An 18202-nucleotide genomic window follows, 5' to 3' on the forward strand; every position below is an offset into this window, starting at 1 on the left:
AAAAAAAAAAGGTTTATGTGAAATTTGAAGTACATAAAAGAGAAAAAGCAGATCTGTTCTGGCTGAGGCTGAGTTTGAGGCCTGTAAGACAGTCTACCTGCAATATGGTTTTGCTGTGTCCCACCCAAATCTCATCTCAAATTGTAGCCCCCATAATTCCCGCATGTTGTGAGAGGCACCTGGTGGGAGATAAATTAAATCATGGGTGCAGTTTCCCCCATACTGTTCTATGGTAGTGAATGAGATCTGCTGGTTTTTTAAGAGGCTTCCCCTTTCACTTGGCTCACATTCTCTGACTTGCCTGCCACCATGTAAGACATGCCTTTTGCCTTCCTCCATGATTGTGAGGCCTCCCCAGTCACATGGAACTCTGAGCCCATTAAATCTCTTTTTCTTTATAAATTACCCAGTCTCAGGTATGTCTTTACCAGCAGTGTGAAAATGAACTAATATAGCCTGTTTCCTCTGTCCCATTTACCCATCTTCTGAAGTGGAATACAAAGAAGCTTTACCCTGAACTGCTGGAAAACCATAGTTCTCTATTAATACAAACTATTTGTGGGCTGTAGTCATTCACTATTTGTGCCTTACTCACCCATTGCTTGTGATAGTATCCACCTAATTAGAGGCTGCCTATAAATCTCTACAAAAACTGTGCACAGATGTTGTATCAGATAGCCATTTTCCTAATTAATCTATATGTTCAACTGTCTAGAATCCATATATGGTCAATATCCTCTGATTATTCCTGGTCATTGAGACCAACCAGGAAAATATCAAATTATCACTACTTGTTTTGTCTTGTTTTTCAGCAATGAGCTCATCAACAGGGGAGTTAACTGTCCAAGCAAGTAAGTCGAGTTAGCTTATATAAACAAGTAATTTTCACATCAGAAAGGACATTTTCAAATATTTGCTCATATTTGCCCATCTGTGCTCCAGATTTTATTTGAGAGATAATAACTATTTGTACAATAGATTTAAATACTTTTTTTTTCTGACTCATGGACTGATCTTTTAGTCATGTTCAAGAAAAAAATTGCCATGGTAACCTTTTGGGGAAATTTGAAGAAAGTATATATTTCTGATTTGGAATACTGGACTTGTTTTCTAATTTTAAAATTCCATAAAATGTACTTTCTGCTACAAAATAAAATATTGAGAAAGTAATTAATAGGGAGGACATAAAACCCATTGTTTGTGACTGACAAGTTATCTATGAAATATGCTGAGGTCAGGAGTTCAAGACCAGTCTGACCAACATGGAGAAGAAGCCCCATCTCTATTAAAAATAAAGAAATTAGCCGGGTGTCGTGACAGGCACCTGTAGTCCCAGCTGCTTGGGAGGCTGAGGCAGGAGAATCGCTTGAACCCGGGAGGCAGAGGTTGCAGTGAGCCGAGATCGCACCACTGCACTTTAGCCTTGGTGACAGAGTGAGACTCCACCTCAAAAAAAAAAAAAAAAAAAAAGAAGAAGAAGAAAAAAAGAAATATGCTTAATATATTCATCTTAATCACTAACAGTGGCTTCATTAAATCACTTCAAATCACTGTGGCCTATATTTCAAAAGATTTTACAAAAACAATGATGAATTTGAGCAGTGATGTTCATGCATTTGCCTCTGTGTCTTGCAAACACTCTAAGTCTTTTTATTCATGTATTTATTCATTCAACAAATATCTTTTAACATCTACCAAGTGCCAGAAATTAGACCAGGAGTTGGTGGTACCGTTGTAAATAAAACATGATCCCTGCTCTAAAATTAGAATTCCAAAGTAGAGAAAGATATAAATAAATCAGGAAGTATGAAAATAGTGTGATAAATGCTATGGCAGAGGAAGTACATAGTGCTATGAGAGTCCATCAGAGAGTCAGCTAACCTGGTCTCACAGAGTAAGAAAGTGAACTCTGAAATGCGAGAGAGAAGAGGCCATGAATCCAGTGACAGGTAGGGTGAGTGTCCTGGGTAGGAGGAGTAGTATAGAAAAATGTCTTCAGGCAAGTAAGAATGGGGTCATTTCTTGTAATTACAAGATGTTTCTTATAACTTAATGATCTCATCTTTTTCAGGTTGTGGTAAACGAGTTGTTCCATTACACGTCAACAGAATAGCATCTGGAGTCATTGCACCCAAGGCGGCCTGGCCTTGGCAAGCTTCCCTTCAGTATGATAACATCCATCAGTGTGGGGCCACCTTAATTAGTAATACATGGCTTGTCACTGCAGCACACTGCTTCCAGAAGTAAGTTATTGACCTTAAGTTAGAACCCACTTCTGCTAAAAATCCCTGAGTTTTGTCATATTCTTGGTAACAATTAATGTCCCAAATATTACTGAAGTAAAATAAGAAAAAGTTATTTCAGGTTCTTCTCTAAAATAATGTTACACTTGCATACTTAATCAGAAATTTGATGGGAATAAAGGAAGTAACAGTCATTATCCTAGTATTCATCAATTATTTCCTCAAAGTTTTTAGTAAGGAAACTGTGTAAGGAATCAGAACTATTTTGTGACATCCTAACACAAAATATTCACTAATAACATACACCATTAATCTTTTGTGAAACAATGCTCTCCACTTAAAACTAGTGTCTGTTTCTGCCAAACACTTGGGCCAGTCTCCTACTCATCATAAATAATCAAACTAATTCCAAAGTAAAATGGAAATTTTCAATAAATGCAGGAAGTTGGTAACTGTAATGATGGAGAACCAGAACCGCAGATCAAATGTAGAGCGTTGACATATGAAGATCTGTGGAATTAGAACAGTTTGCAACCAAAATGAGAGCTTGCTAACATGATAAAGACAGGCAGTTCAAAAGAGATTCCTGGAGTATCAAAGGATTCAGAGAGGCCCTTGGGCTACTCAATGTGACCTTCGCATGATAGAGCACCTCTTCACAATAGTGCCACAAAAGACAAAGCTGAAGTGAAGAATAGCAAATTGTGCTATCATCTAATTGCTTCTGAATGCATATATTTTATTAATGTATATTAAATTATAGTCATTTATAAGATAAAATGACTTTTATAGCTTTTAGTTTTACTTTTCAAGATAATAACCATTTTTATCACTATTACATTTAAAATTTTAGATTTTTTTCTAAGTAGATTAACTGTATTGCCTTTCTTCTTCATTACCAATTACTATGTAATAACAAAGACATCTCGAGTATCTCTATATAATAGGTGGCAGCAGAATTTAGTGGGAAAAATATGTCCTAGGCAGTTGGAGAGCAGGGCAAATTATTGAACCTTAGGATATTAGGTAATAGATAGACTAGATCTTTTCACATTCTTTTTGGCCTGTAAAATTCTAACTTTTGTTACTATAATAAATTTTATCTGCCTAAGAGCATAAATCTTTATAGAGACTCTTAATATTCTGAAGAAAATATGTATTAAGAATCTAGGCTGGGCATGGTGGCTCATCCCTGCAATCCCAGAATTTTGGGAGTCCGAGGTGAGAGGACCACTTAAGCTCAGGAGTTCAAGACCAGCCTGGGCAAGATAGTGAAACCCCATTGGAAATGGTGGTGCATGCCTATCATCCCAGCTTCTTGGGAGGCTAAGGCAGCAGGATCCCTTAAGCCCAGGAGTTTGAGGCTACAGCAAACTATGATTGCACCACTGCACTCCAGCCTGGGTGACAATGCAAGACCCCATCTTAAAAAATAGTAATCTATTTTTTAAAAGAATCTACATAAATTCTTAATGTTTGAAAGCTGTGAGAGCTCAGTAAGCTGATATATTAGAAAGCCAGAAATCCCCTATGCTGGCATCTGGTTTTTCAAAGTAGTGGGAAACTTACTTTGCCAAAGTTAGCCACTTTTGTGCTAGATAGTTCTATTTTTGCAAATACCTTTATAGCATTGAACACCAAATCTGCACTCTATTAACTTCCACCATCAATGTTTGTTTTTGTTTCTGTTTTTTTCATCTGGAACAACAGGAACTAATTTTATCTCTTCATTCGTGTAACAGCTATTCTTTAGTTTCTCTTTTTTAGACCAAACATAAAATGAGTGAGAATATCCAAACCATGAGTGAAAATAAATATCATTACTGTGTGCTTTAGTTTGCTAAGGATAATGACCTCCAGCCCTATCCATGTCCTTGCAAAGGACATGATTTTGTTCTTTTTATGGCTGCACAGCATGCCATGGTCTATGTATACCACGTTTTCTTCATCCAGTCTATCACTAACGGGCATTTAGGTTGATTCCATGTCTTTGCTGTACTGAAGAGTGCTAGAGGGAGAGGATCAGGAAAAATAACTGGTGGGTACTAGGCTTAATACCTGGGTGATGAAATAATATGTACAACAAAACCCCATGACACAAGTTTATCTGTGTAACAAACCTGCACATGTAACCCTGAATTTCTAAAAATGTATATATGTACATATATATGCATATATATGTGTGTGAAAAAATATATATATATATTTACCTCATTTTTACAGAACCAACTTCCAGATGCCCTACTACATTGGTTCTTATTCTCTGAACATTCAAGACTTTGTCAGTGTCTTCCTTAAAATATGTTTCCAATAACTAAATACACCAAGACAGATGTGTAGCTAGTGTCACATATAATAAAATACAGCAGGAAGTCTTCTGAAAAATACAAATAATACAAATTGGTGGGAGACAGTGTTTTATAAAGGGAAGAGCAGAGAGAGGCAGGCAGACATGTGACGTGAATCAAATATTTTAACCTATCCAAGCTTTATTTTCCTTAAGTATAAAGCACAGTCTTTACTAGATCATCTTCCATTGCTACTAAATGATTTTTCTGATCCCTGTATATACCACAGTCTACCCACTGCCCAAGCCCACAAGCTAGAAGTCAACCACATTTACCACATTTGATCATCTCTCAAAGGACTATGCAGTCATCTAATAGACTTTACCACATCCATTCTTGACCTTCAAGAATCTCTCTCCAGAAAGAACCAACATGATTTTTAAAAATGTAAACGAGACTACATTATTCTCTGGCTTAATTATCCAGTAGATTCCCATATCACTTGAATAAAATGTAAGCACTTTATCGTGACTTATGAAACTCTCTAAAATCTAGTCCCTGCTTACCTCTCCAAGCTCACCCCCAACCATTCTTTCCCTTGTGTTTTGACTGCAGCCCATCCAATGTAAGACCTTGGGACTTTTGCCTGGAAACTTGTTTCCCTCATCTCCTCACACTGACCCTCATTTACTATGTCTTAGCCCAAATGCATTCTTAAAATAGTCATAATGACCTGTTAGTACTCTATTCCATTACCCTATTGTATTTTGTTCATAGCCTTTATCAATGTTCAAGGTTATTTATCTACTTGGCTGCTTGTTTTGATCCTTTTGCTTCTCTAGAATCTTATACTCCTGTGAGCAGGCACCTTAGGTCTTGTTCATCACTTTATCTCCAGCAATTCAGATAAGGCTCAGCACATAGATGCTCAGTAAATATTTGTGGAAGGGATAAATGAATGATATTTTATGTGTATTACAGTTCCAAAATTCAATAGCTTTGTATTAAATATCAGTTCTAATATGGTGTTTATGTATGTTTTATCTTTCAAAACATTAGCAATAGATTATATTTAAATGATCAAAGAAAACTATAACCGCAGTCAAGTATTCTCAGGATTGTATTTCTCTTATAATAGCCTAAATGCAATTAATGTAGTACATATACTTTGGGCAGCTTAGATATATTCTGTTAATTTCTAACCTTTTCCAGGTATAAAAATCCACATCAATGGACTGTTAGTTTTGGAACAAAAATCAACCCTCCCTTAATGAAAAGAAATGTCAAAAGATTTATTATCCATGAGAACTATCACTCCACAGCAAGAGAGTATGACATTGCTGTCGTGCAGGTCTCTTACAGAGTCACTTTTTCAGATGACATACGCCGGATATGTTTGCCAGAAGCCTCTGCATCCTTCCAACCAAATTCAACTGTCTACATCACAGGATTTGGAGCACTTTACTATGGTGGTGGGTATCTCAGGATAGCTGACAGAGCACTAAGCCCTGTCTAGCTAGGGCAATGTGATTTCATCTCCATCAATATTGTACTGACAGCCATTTCCACACAGTCTGATTGGATTAGTTAAGGTTCTTATTTTGCAAGTGACAGAAATTCCATTCACATTAACCGGTGCAGAATAAAAAACAAAGAAACAAAAACTTCAACAAATTTGGCTCATGTAATTTAGAAGTCAAAAAAGCATAATAAGTGTCACTTCAGACACAGGAGTTTATATGATGTCATCTGGCTCTGCGTCTCTGAATCTGAATTTTTTGCCCCTGCTTTTCTCTGTGTTGGCTTCATTCAGAGGGATGCTAGCTTCACCTAGTGTCAGAGGTGGCTAACAACGCCTCAACACTTACATCATCCTCAACCAAGAAAAAAATACACAGAAAGGAACATTTACTTCTTTTCTTTGCCAGAATTCACATTAATTTCTATTGTTCCAGCTGTGTCTAGGAGGACTCAGATTGAGTGGCTAACTCAAATATTCTTTATGCCTATGTTGCAAAATTTGCTTCAGTACTGAAGAGGCTAATTTAAGTGTGATGGTGAATAAGAATCGTGTAGAGATAAATTGTCAAATTATTTGCCCTCTCTAAAAGGATTCAGCTTGATATACTGAACTTAGTCTCATAAGAAATAATGATGATTTAGTTATTGAATTTTTTAGGCAATCTTAGTGAGACACGCTCTGGTCCAGGTACATATGTATAACAATAGCTAGAGAGTTTCTTTAATACTGGGCTTGAGAAAATGCAAAAGAGCTTTCTGAGAATGACTAAATCTATTTGCAGGATTCTATACAATTTATTTATATACAAGAAATTATAAAGAATAAGCTTATGATTGTCAGTCTCCCATTAAGGAACTAGGAATAAACTTTCACTCATATAGGCAGGAATAGCTTTTAGGGTCTCTAGATTTTCTCTAGATGTCCCATGTGTGTGTGTGTTTTTTTTTTTTTCATCTTATACAGACTGAAACATGTATTGCTTTCTTTAACGTTCTGTTATCAATCACAGAAAATATTACCGATAGTTTATTAATTCCAGTAGATTAGTGCTGCTGTAAACTTGACACTTCCCTAGGTCTGCACTCCCTTGGATGAATTTTCTCTGAAGATAGGGCTTGCATTCTCTGCTTCATAGTCATGGGAAAAGACATCACAAATCCCCTTTGGCTTGGTGGGAAAATCATTGTCTTTCAGGAGTTTGAGATTGACACAGAAAATACCTGTCATAATGCTTTGTGAGTGGCAACAGAATCTGACACTTATAGAGCACTCCACCCTACTGGAATATGGCTTCTCGTGGTGAGTGACCCACAGGTGCTTTTAATCTATTAAATAGATTAAATTATCCTAAGTACATTAATAGATTAAAAGCGCCCATTCGTTACTCACCAAGAGAGGCCATATTCAAGTCTGTAAAGCAAACCTTAAGAAGTTTTTTAAAATTGAACTCATATAAAGTATATTCTCTGATCATAATAGAATCCAACTAAACATCAGTAACAGAAAGATAACGTAAAAATTCCCAAATGCTTACCAATTAAAAAATATATGTAAATAAAGGGAAAACCTCAAAGAAATTTGTAAAAACACATAGAACTAAATGAAAACAACAATATATAAATATATGCCGGATGCAGCTAAAATAGTGTACAAAGGGAAATTTATAGAAAATGCATATTATAAGGAAAGATATCAAATCAATAAGTTCTCACTTCAAGAAACTAGAAAAATAAAAAAATAAACCTAAAACAAATGTAAGGAAGGAAATAATAAGGATAAGAATAGAAATGAATAAAATTAAAATTTTAAAATAAAGAAAATTAATAAATAAAAAGCTGATTATTTGATAAAATCAATATTTTGCAAGAAGTGTCATTAAACATTTTCACAGAAGATGAGATATATATAGTTCAGGGATGTCCAGAATTTATGGGCTATACTTTTCATAACTTGGAATACATTTTACCAACTGGTTTACTGAAGAAGTTGTGGATTTGCACTGTCACCTACTTACAATATATAGATTGTCAGTTTCACCTCACTCTTCTCAGCATCGGGCATGAATTTATTTATTTATTTATTTATTTATTTATTTATTTATTTAACAGAGTCTCACTCTGTCGCCCAGGCTGGAGTATTGTGGTGTGATCTTGGCTCACTGCAGGCTCCACCTCCCAGGTTCACGCCATTCTCCTGCCCCAGTCTCCCGAATAGTTGGGACTACAGGCACCCACCACCACGCCTGACTAATTTTCTTTGTAGTTTTAGTAGAGACGAGGTTTCACCGTGTTAGCCAGGATGGTCTCGATCTCCTGACCTCGTGATCCGCCCGCCTTGGCCTCCCAAAGTGCTGGGATTACAGGCGTGAGCCACCGTCCCAGGCCATGAATGTTTTTAATTGATGAAATAGTAGGCTATATATATACACACACACACACACACACACGTGTGTGTGTGTGTGTATAATGTATATAAACCAATTGTATTCAAATAACAGGATAATTTGAAAAATCTCTTAGCATATTTCTGAGATACACACTTAAATCTTCTGAGCACTTTTAAAAATGTGTTTACAAACATTTCTTCAGAAATAAATCTTGGAAATTGTCTTCTAAAGAAACTGGTGTTTGTATAGGGTTTTTTCAAATGTACTTAGTTATTTTTTTAAATTGATGTATAAAATTGCATGTACTTACCATGTACAACATGGTATGTTGAAGTATAGTATATGTACATTGTGAGTCTTAAATCTAGCTAATTAACAAATGTCTTATTTTACATAATTATCATTTTTGTGGCAAGAACACTTAATATCTATTCTCGTAGCATTTCTCAAGAATATAATATATCACCAGTAGGCAACCAGAAGCTGGGGGTCTTTACAGGGGAAGGGGTTGGGGAGACACAGGTCAACAAATTCATATTTGCGGTTAGATAGGAGGAATAAGTTCAAGAGATCTCTCATACATCATGGTGACTATAGCTGATGATATATTGTATTCTTGTATTAGTTTTTTATAACTGTATAACAAATAACCACAAACAGTTTAAAACAGCACTCATTTATTTTTATCTCACTGTTTTCATAGTCAGACATTCAGACACAGCTTAGTTGACTCCTCTTCTCAGAGTCTCACCAAACTGTAATCAAGATGTCAGCTGGGGTTGTGGTCGCATCTGTGGGTCCTTTGAGGGTTTGCTCAAGGTTGCTGGCAGAATTCCATTACTTGCATCTGTAGAACGCATGACAGCGTGCTGCTTTAACTCTTTAGGAAAGAGGCTCTGAACTCCAGGAAGGCTCGCCCTTTTTGAAATGCCTCAGCAGATTAGGTCAGGCCCAACTTTGATAATCTCTATTTGATTAATTCAAAGTCATTGATTAATTCATTAGAGGTCTTAATCGCATCTGTAAAATTCCCTCATCTTTGCCGTATAACATAACCTAATCATAAGAATCACATCCATCACATTCACAGATCCTGCCCATATGTGGGAGGAGGGGAATCACACAGGAATCTTGGGGACCATCCCAGAATTCTGCCAACTGCAGGGTCATGGTTTCCCAATCAATATATGGTTTAGTATAAAGAATCCCTGAATGCTTGTGCTATTCTTAGTTTTCTACATAGCCTGCCATAAATACTGGTTTCTAAAACTCAGAATCTAGCTTACAGTCTGCAGCCACCAACTTGTAGTACATTAGAAGTGAAATCATTGCCATTTAATGCATTTATATATATGTGTGTGATATATAACATATATATCACACATATATTTTATATTTATGAAAGCTCATCATAAACTTTAAATAATAAAATAAATGTACAGGGTATTAAAGGCATTTTATCAAGCCAAAGGAGAAAACTATCTAGGCATGCAAAGTTTCTGGGAACAATCTGGAACCCACAAATAAAAGCTTTAAAAAAGATAAAAGGCCTTCCTGAAATATATGAACTGATTACTTTTAAGGTCAAATTTTCCAGAAAAAAGAATCCAAATGGCTTTCTTGCTTTCAAAAATCTTTGTAAAAATGTGATTGGACAATAATTATCATTTGATGTGCCAGATTTAACCAGAAATTCTTTTCTCTAGAAACTGCTTATATTAACCTCATTCTGTATTGACAATTTTACTATGAAAAATATATTAGGAAAGTCTGCTCACTTCACTCTAGCCAAAGATGTTGATTGTAAATACTAAAATAACTTTATTTTTTCTTAAGGGGAATCCCAAAATGAACTTCGAGAAGCCAGAGTAAAAATCATAAGTGATGATGTCTGCAAGCAACCACAGGTATATGGCAATGATATAAAATCTGGAATGTTCTGTGCCGGATGTATGGAAGGAATTTATGATGCCTGCAGGGTAAGTTGGAGGGTTTTTTTTAATATTACTAACTCAAAATTTTTTATCTGGCTCAGGATATATTATACGTTCTTTACATAAGGACAAAACATAAGTATCGTGTTAGCTCAAAAAAGTTACAAATGCAAATTTCACAGCACAAAATACTTTAAAATGTTTTATTAAGATAATTGAAGTAAGAGTTTCTGTGATGCTATCAAACAAACAAAATTAGAATTTCTTAACCAGAAATCCAAAGATTAATAAAGTAGTTTATTTTTTCAAGGGGCTCACATTCAAGAAAGAAAAAATCATAAACAGAGAAGTATAAAGTGATGTTATGAGTAATATAATGAAAAGCAAATATTTTCCTTGAAGGAAACGTTTTTTGGAACATGTATCAGAGATGAGATGTAAATAAGGCCTGAAGAATAAATAACACTTATCCAATTTCAGAATAAGAAAATAATGTTATAGAAAAGACAAAAAGCATAGCCAAAATTATGAAGGTGTGAAATTACAATTCATATCTAAGGGAACTCCAAGTAATTGGTTGGGTCTCAGCATGAGGAGGATGAGAGGAGAAACAAGTAGATAACTATAAGAAGGTGGATTAGGCCATGCTGTGATTCCATGGGTCTTCCCCAGTGCCCTCCTCTGCCTTCTAACATGTATGTTTTCCAATGAAGGTATGAGTGTGTTTCTTCCTGTAGACACTTGCTTTTTAACATGAGATTCTTTAGAACTCTAAGGAGGCTACTCTATGTGGAAATGATGGAATGGTATTGATATCAGGTGGCAGTACGTCCTGTCCAGTCCCACAAACTATACCACATGTGCGCCCTCTATCAGAAAAGGAGCAGGGAGCTCTGTAGCATAGAGGCTAGGCAAAAGCAGGATCTGGTTCGCAGCCAGCCTCAGTTGCTGAGAATGTGGAGGAAGGCAGGCAGAATTTAGAGATTCCAGCAAAAGACCATATCATGGGAAACAGGTGGAAAGTGCAGGAGTCTTGGAGCAGACAGGACCAGGGAATTCAGGTGAACCATGAGATTACTGAAAAGCTTTAGGAGGGATTGGTGGTCATAGAGAGGCTTCACTGGATTGGGGAGCAGAGGTAAGCTTTCTGCCTAACTATGCAAAGTAAGTGATAAAACAAGACTCTAGTCACAGAAAAATAGGGTAAGTTATCAGGGCAGCGGTGCAGGTACGAGGATCCAAGACAGGAATACAGTGATTGTAATTGGGGCATATGGTGAGGGACCTAGTCTGATACAATGGAAGTGCAAGCACCACCATCAGCTAGTCTTTGTCCAATTTACAAATTATTGATATATAACTCAATAAATCCCATCCTGTATATACAAGATTGGTCCTAAAGCATGTTTTGGGGGGAAAGGAGAGAGAAAGAGCCGCTAATTTTTCAACTAGAGGTCTAGCCAAGCAAGACCCAAACACAACTGAGAAAAGGATCAGAATTGCTTATAGGAAAGCCAGAAATGAAAGGCTTTGACAACTTGATCAAGATTTGTGATTCCGCTGTTGTTTCCAGTTCAGTTAAGCGTTTACAAAAGAATCCCTAGTTGTAATTACCACATAGGCAGCTGCTACACTGATTAGAGAACTCTGTCAAGGTGGCACTGAAAATCATTTTAGAAAATGATAGGTGGATGTTTGCAACATTTTCTGAAAACCTATAATTTAAAATCAGGTTACTGGGAAACTGCTGTATGGGAAAATTAGTCAAGAACTGTCCCTGGTCATTTTTCCATTTATTCTAACTCTCTTCACTTATTCACTAAAAAAAAAGTTTGAGTGCTCTACTCTTTACTATACATCCTACATATACCGAATGTAGTCTCCCAAGCAAAAACCTTCCTGGAACCTGCTTTCAGGAAAACTACTGTCTAGTGGATCAGATATGAATGAATCAAAAAATTATGCCAATGATAAAGAAAACTTGGAAGGAGAAGGTCATTGTTCTATGAGTATATTTTTAAGAAATGAACATGACTAGCTAGGGTGGTGAAGCTAAGTGGTGAATGGAGTGAACTAGTATCTAGGAAGATTTCAAATGATGACAGAGGCAGGGAGAATTCTAGGAGCTGAAACATCACATGGTGGAACAGAGAACGCACATGACCCAGTGGTACAGGAAGATGTAGAAGAATTTGTTTGAAGTCAGACTTTGCAGGACCTTGTGAGCCACATTATTTTTTCCCTGTTTTGTAAGGACAATAGAAAGCCACTAAACAGGTTTAACCAAGAGATTTATATTAAATTAGTTAATACGTGTAAAGCTCCCCAAACACTGCCTGGTATATTGTGAGTACTATTTAGACATTTGCTAAATTAAAAGGGTAGAATGATCAAATTTGAATATTGTGAGAAGTGTTCTGGTCAAAGTAAGGAAAAAACCTGGGAAAGGGCAATTGAGGATCAATCAGCAGGTACTGCAAAAATCCAGGTGAAATATGTTAGTTTGGACGAATATGGTGACATGGAGACAAAGATATTTAGAGGTAACAGTGGCAAATGAAGTAATGGATTTCATATGGTTGGAGAGAAGGGGTGGGGCAAAGAATGATATATCAATTCATGGCTTAAAAAACAAAAATAAAATAAACTCCTGGCTTGAGAGGCTGCAGGGATTGTAATAATAATCAACGAGTTAGGAAAGAGTGACGAAGGTCCAGATCTAGAAAGACAGCATGGGTCCAGCATCAACCACATGGAATTGGAGGTGCTTTTGAGACACACAAGTAAGGAAGTGAGTACCTCCACCCATGCCAGTTCCTTATCTAGAAGAATGTCCCCTGTCTTCCTACCAATTAATAGCCCAAGTTTTAGCTTAATTCTCTTTTCATGTGTGAAACTCCTAAGTCTGTTACCACTGTATCCCCTGTCGTTTTGTGTTAGTAGCTGGCACAAGATTCACCTGACACTCAATATGGCTTCTTGCTGCCTTTGTGCCCTGCCTCTTCAAATAGATAGTAAGGACTGTGGAGACTCCTTGCTGATTGAATTTTCCTTGAGTGATTGATTATTTAAGGAAGAGGAAATGAGAATTAGTGAAAAGAAGGAGAGAAAGAAGGGGAAAGTAAAACTATTTGAACTATCATCTGTCTAAATTTACGATTTGAAAGTGCACTGCAGCTAGCCTGAAGACAAATCAGTGGGGATGCTTGTTAAAAGTGCAGGCCTAGGATCCCACCCTGGTTCAACAGAATCTTTAGAGGTGGGCATTAGAGATCTGCATTTAAGAACTTCCCTTCATAACGTTTATTCAGAATGAAGTCTGAGAAACACTGATAAACTGATGTCAGTTATAAATCCCAGGATGCTCATGGTAATATAATTATCTTTTCTCATCTACAGGTAGCCCAATGCCTTTTTAATGCTCTGAATAGGATTTTGAATAATTCCACCTGTCTGTTTCCATACCCTTCATAGTGCATGGAATGTTTCTTGTTATACTTAATAAATTCCATTATATCTTATCTCAGCTGATCTTTTGAGAGTTTTTTCTTTTTTTTAAATCTTGCACTTTCTAACTTAAGGAAATGGTGAAAAGATCATTATACTGTTTTTTAAAACTGATTTAATCCATATCACATTAACTAGAAAACTCTATTAAAACAATGCTCCAAAGGGAGGCAGAAGCTGACCATCCATGAATGTCAAGAAACCATGGTGCTATTAGAAAACACTTAAGAAAAGTCCATTTCTGGAACATAAACTAAGTCCACTATAGCTTCAAAAAATGTTCATGTACAGTACAGTAATCATGGATGTTCCTGATGAAAGCCCAAAGAAACATTTGAATGTATAAAGAAAGATTAAATTATGTTTAGCATTTTCTGATAAAAGCCCAAACGAACATTTGAATGTATAAAGAAAGATTAAATTATGTTTGGCGTTTTATTACTCTTGGGTGGGTTTTAATTTGCCCTCATTTGGATACTAGACAAGAAGTCAGACTTCCTATTTTTTTTCTCTATCCCACTGCACCCTTAGCTATGATTTTGTATTAGCCAGATTTTCTAGGTTTCTTCTTTGTTCATCTTTAAAGTGTGTAGATTGAAATATCTAAGCATGGAGATTTTACATTCAAATTCATCTCTGCTCTTCCCCCAAACCCATCAAAATGACCATAAAGGCAGATAAGGTCAGGTGTAGTGGCTCACACCTATAATCCTAGCACTTTGGAAGGGACAAGGAGAGAGGTTCGCTTGAGCCCAGGTGTTCAAGACTAGCCTAGACAACAAAGTGAGACCCAATCTCTACAAAAAGTGTAAAAATTAGCTGGGTGTGGTGGTGCACGCCTGTAGTCCCAGCTACTCAGAAGGCTGAGGTGAGAGGATTGCGAGAGCCCAAGAGTTTGAGACTATAGTGAGCTGTGATTGCGCCGGTACACTTCTACCTGGGAGACAAAGAGCGGCTCAAAAAAACAAAACAGAAAAACCCACTAAGAATCATTTTGAAAAACTGCTTGGCATCATCTACAAAATATAATTTTCTATATATCTACAAATTATGCTTAAAAAAAGCTATCAACTAATAAAAACCAAAAGAGAGAAAACTGAAAAAACTCCAACAAAATTTTGAAAGAGAAAAAGATGGAGGAGTTTTAACTGACTTAGTAAAGAAGAGGTTAAAACATAAATGTCTTGGGTGGAGAGGGGAGTGAAATACCAATTTTAAGTGAAACCAGTATTTTGGGAGATATGGGTGCAGAAATGTAAAGATTTCACAGAGAGTACTTGGAACACCCCATTTCTCCCTATCCTAAATAATCAGTCTAATCCATACCACATCTCTACTTTCTCCACCTCTACCACCTCTTTCCAAACATCTAAACTCCAGAGATGGGAAGTTTGTACTCTGTAGCAATTGAATCTGAGGTCCTTTAACTCAGTGACACTAAATATAGTAGAAAGCAGAGGGGGCCTGAAAAGGTGGGATTATGTGAAAGCAGGCCTCAACCTCTTCCCGTGCTTTCTCCCAAAGTGCTGCAGGCAGATATACATAATGCCTCCAACTTTCTCCCTGCAAGAAATTGCAAGATTCTTCTCTAGAGAAGCCCACAGTCTAGAGGGGGGAAAAAAAAATACCTCCATATACTGATATTTAAGAGGCCCCTACTAGAATACAGAGTATCAGCCCAGAAGCCTTCCTACCTACCTGTATTAGTTCATTCTGTGCTGCTGTAACAGAATGCTGAAAACTAAGTATATATAAGGAACAGAGATGTATTTCTTACAGTTCTAGAAACTGGAAAGTCCAAGCAACCATCTGGTCTTCATCTTGCCCCACATCTTGCCTCATCATCCCATGCAAAAGGTGGAAGGGCAAAGAAAGCACAGGATGGGTGGAGGGAGAGAAGGCCAAACTCATTCTTCTATCAGGAACTTACTCCTGTGATAACAAACCCACCCCTATGGTAATAATATGAATTCACTCACAAGAGCAGAGCCCTCATGACCTGATCACCTCTTCCTAGGTCCCACCTCTCAACACTGTTGCATTGGGGATTAAGTTTCTGCAACATATGAACTCTTGGGCACACATTCAAACCATAGTACCACCCAGCACAAAAGCACAGAGCTTACAATCTGCTTTCTAGCACCACACCCTAGAACCAAACAGTAAGAATCATCTCCAGAAATGTAGCAACCATATAATCATAATTTTTAAAATCCAGTGGAAGGATTGGAAGATAAAATCAAGGAAATCTCTCAGAAAGAACAACAACAACAAAAAGACACAGAAGAGAAAATAACCAGAAAATTAAGATTAGAGGATAAACTCAGGAGGTCCAACATTAAATGAATAAGAGTTCTGAAAACATAAAACATGAGTATACAATATAAAAAAATAGTAATAAAGAAGACTCCTAGTTTTGAAGCTTACATGCATCCTATTGAAGAAAAGGTCCAAGTAGTGCTGGGCACAATAAATGAAGTAGTTCTTTCCAAAACATGCCATCATAAAGGGTCAGAAGCCAGGAATAAGGAGAACAATCTTAACACTTTGAAGGAAGAAGCATCAGAACACATAGAACTCCTCAACGGTAACTCTAGAAGGTAGAAGATGGTGGAAAACGCATTCAAATTTCAAAGGGAAGATTATTTCAACCTAGAATCCTGCCCATGCTAACTAAATACCAATTATGAGGGTGGAATTAAGAATTTTAGACAAACAATGACAGAAAAAAATGTACTTCTGATACCCTCTTTCTTAGAAAACTACTTGAGGGGGTACCTCAGCAAAATTAGGGAATAAATCAAGAAAGTGGAAGACATAAGACCTGAAACTGTTAATCCAACACTAAGGAGTGGTATCATATAATCCCAACATCATAGCTCTGCACCAGGCTTAAAATAACCAGCTCGAATTTGAGCAGAAGTAAGAAAAGATTGTGTGTGTGTGTGTGTGTGTGTGTGTGTGTGTGTTGATATGATGGAACTGTTTCAGAGGAAGCAAAAGAACTAACAAGCTATCTGATGTCCTTGAACATTAGTAAACATTATTGTGAGGTGTTGGTAGATCTTTTGGAGCATTCAACATTGACCAGGTACATAGACAACTATCCACATGAAAAAAAGAGTTGTGTTATTAATTCTAGGAAAGCCAAAAAAAGATTTCTGTAATGCAAATATGTTACTTGACTCTTCCATTAATAAGATTTTCCAAATGGCATTAAACGTAGGCTGTTAATTTAACCAAAAATAGAGATACTATAATGTAAAGATGTGGTATGGAAAAGTTGCAAAGAAGTTGTAAAACACCTAAATCCCTAACTATGTAAGAAAAAAATAAATATTTACTGTCTAAATCTAGAAACTGTAATTTGAGCATATCTAATGATAAGGAGTTAGACACTGTAAGAAATTATTAAACAAGCATGAAGTGGCTACCTCTTAGAGAACAGCCTGCGTGAGGAAACATGGGACATAATTGCTTTTCAGGCCTCTTCATGTTCTTTCGTTTTTGTCTTTTTTAACTAAGTGCTGTTTACTCTAACAAAATAAACTTTATTTTTTAAATGTGAAAGTTAAACCTTAAGGCTCTTTGTAATTTTAAAATCCATGTCTCAATTAATTATTCTGTGTTGATAATCTATACATATACTGTCTAGTAACAAAATATGTGATTCATCAAAATATCTTAAATAATGAGCTTTATGTTTAGCTAATTTTCTTTCTCTTTTCTTACGTTTTTATTTTCAGGGTGATTCTGGAGGACCTTTAGTCACAAGGGATCTGAAAGACACCTGGTATCTCATTGGAATTGTGAGCTGGGGAGATAACTGTGGTCAAAAGGGCAAGCCTGGAGTCTACACACAAGTGACTTATTACCGAAACTGGATTGCTTCAAAAACAGGCCTCTAATTCGCCATAGAAGTTAAACAAAGAGAGCTGTATGCAGGTCATATATGCATGAGAATTCAACTATTTAGTGGGTGTAGTACACAAAGTGATATTAAATTACTGGATCTAGCAACATGAAACACACAACGTAAGTTATTTAGAATCACTTTAATCAACCAAAAAACCTTAGCCATTTTTTTTTTTTTTTTTTTTTTGAGACGGAGTCTCGCTCTGTGGCCCAGGCTGGAGTGCAGTGGCCGGATCTCAGCTCACTGCAAGCTCCGCCTCCCGGGTTCACGCCATTCTCCTGCCTCAGCCTCCCGAGTAGCTGGGACTACAGGCGCCCGCCACCTCGCCCAGCTAGTTTTTTTTTTTTTGTATTTTTTTAGTAGACACGGGGTTTCACCGTGTTAGGCAGGATAGTCTTGATCTCCT

At 36.7% G+C, this 18202-nt stretch overlaps 1 protein-coding gene across 3 annotated transcripts in view; it reads left to right on the forward strand.

Annotated features, from left to right (window-relative positions):
- Nucleotides 1-17964, forward strand: part of TMPRSS11A (transmembrane serine protease 11A) — a 61420-nt gene extending 43456 nt beyond the window's left edge. For 2 of the 3 annotated variants that reach the window (XM_017894842.1, XM_017894843.1), the window contains exons 6-10: nt 813-851; nt 2072-2243; nt 5744-6003; nt 10276-10418; nt 17627-17964. In XM_017894842.1, the coding sequence (XP_017750331.1) occupies nt 813-851; nt 2072-2243; nt 5744-6003; nt 10276-10418; nt 17627-17788 (776 nt within the window). In that variant the 3' untranslated portion in view covers nt 17789-17964. The remainder of the gene's footprint in view (nt 1-812; nt 852-2071; nt 2244-5743; nt 6004-10275; nt 10419-17626) is intronic. The other variant, XM_017894845.1, reaches the window with a different exon arrangement.
- Nucleotides 17965-18202: the final 238 nt, after the last annotated feature.

The sequence above is a fragment of the Rhinopithecus bieti genome, unplaced genomic scaffold, assembly GCF_001698545.2.
Source record: "Rhinopithecus bieti isolate Rb0 unplaced genomic scaffold, ASM169854v2 scaffold_25807, whole genome shotgun sequence".
Taxonomy (NCBI): domain Eukaryota; kingdom Metazoa; phylum Chordata; class Mammalia; order Primates; family Cercopithecidae; genus Rhinopithecus; species Rhinopithecus bieti.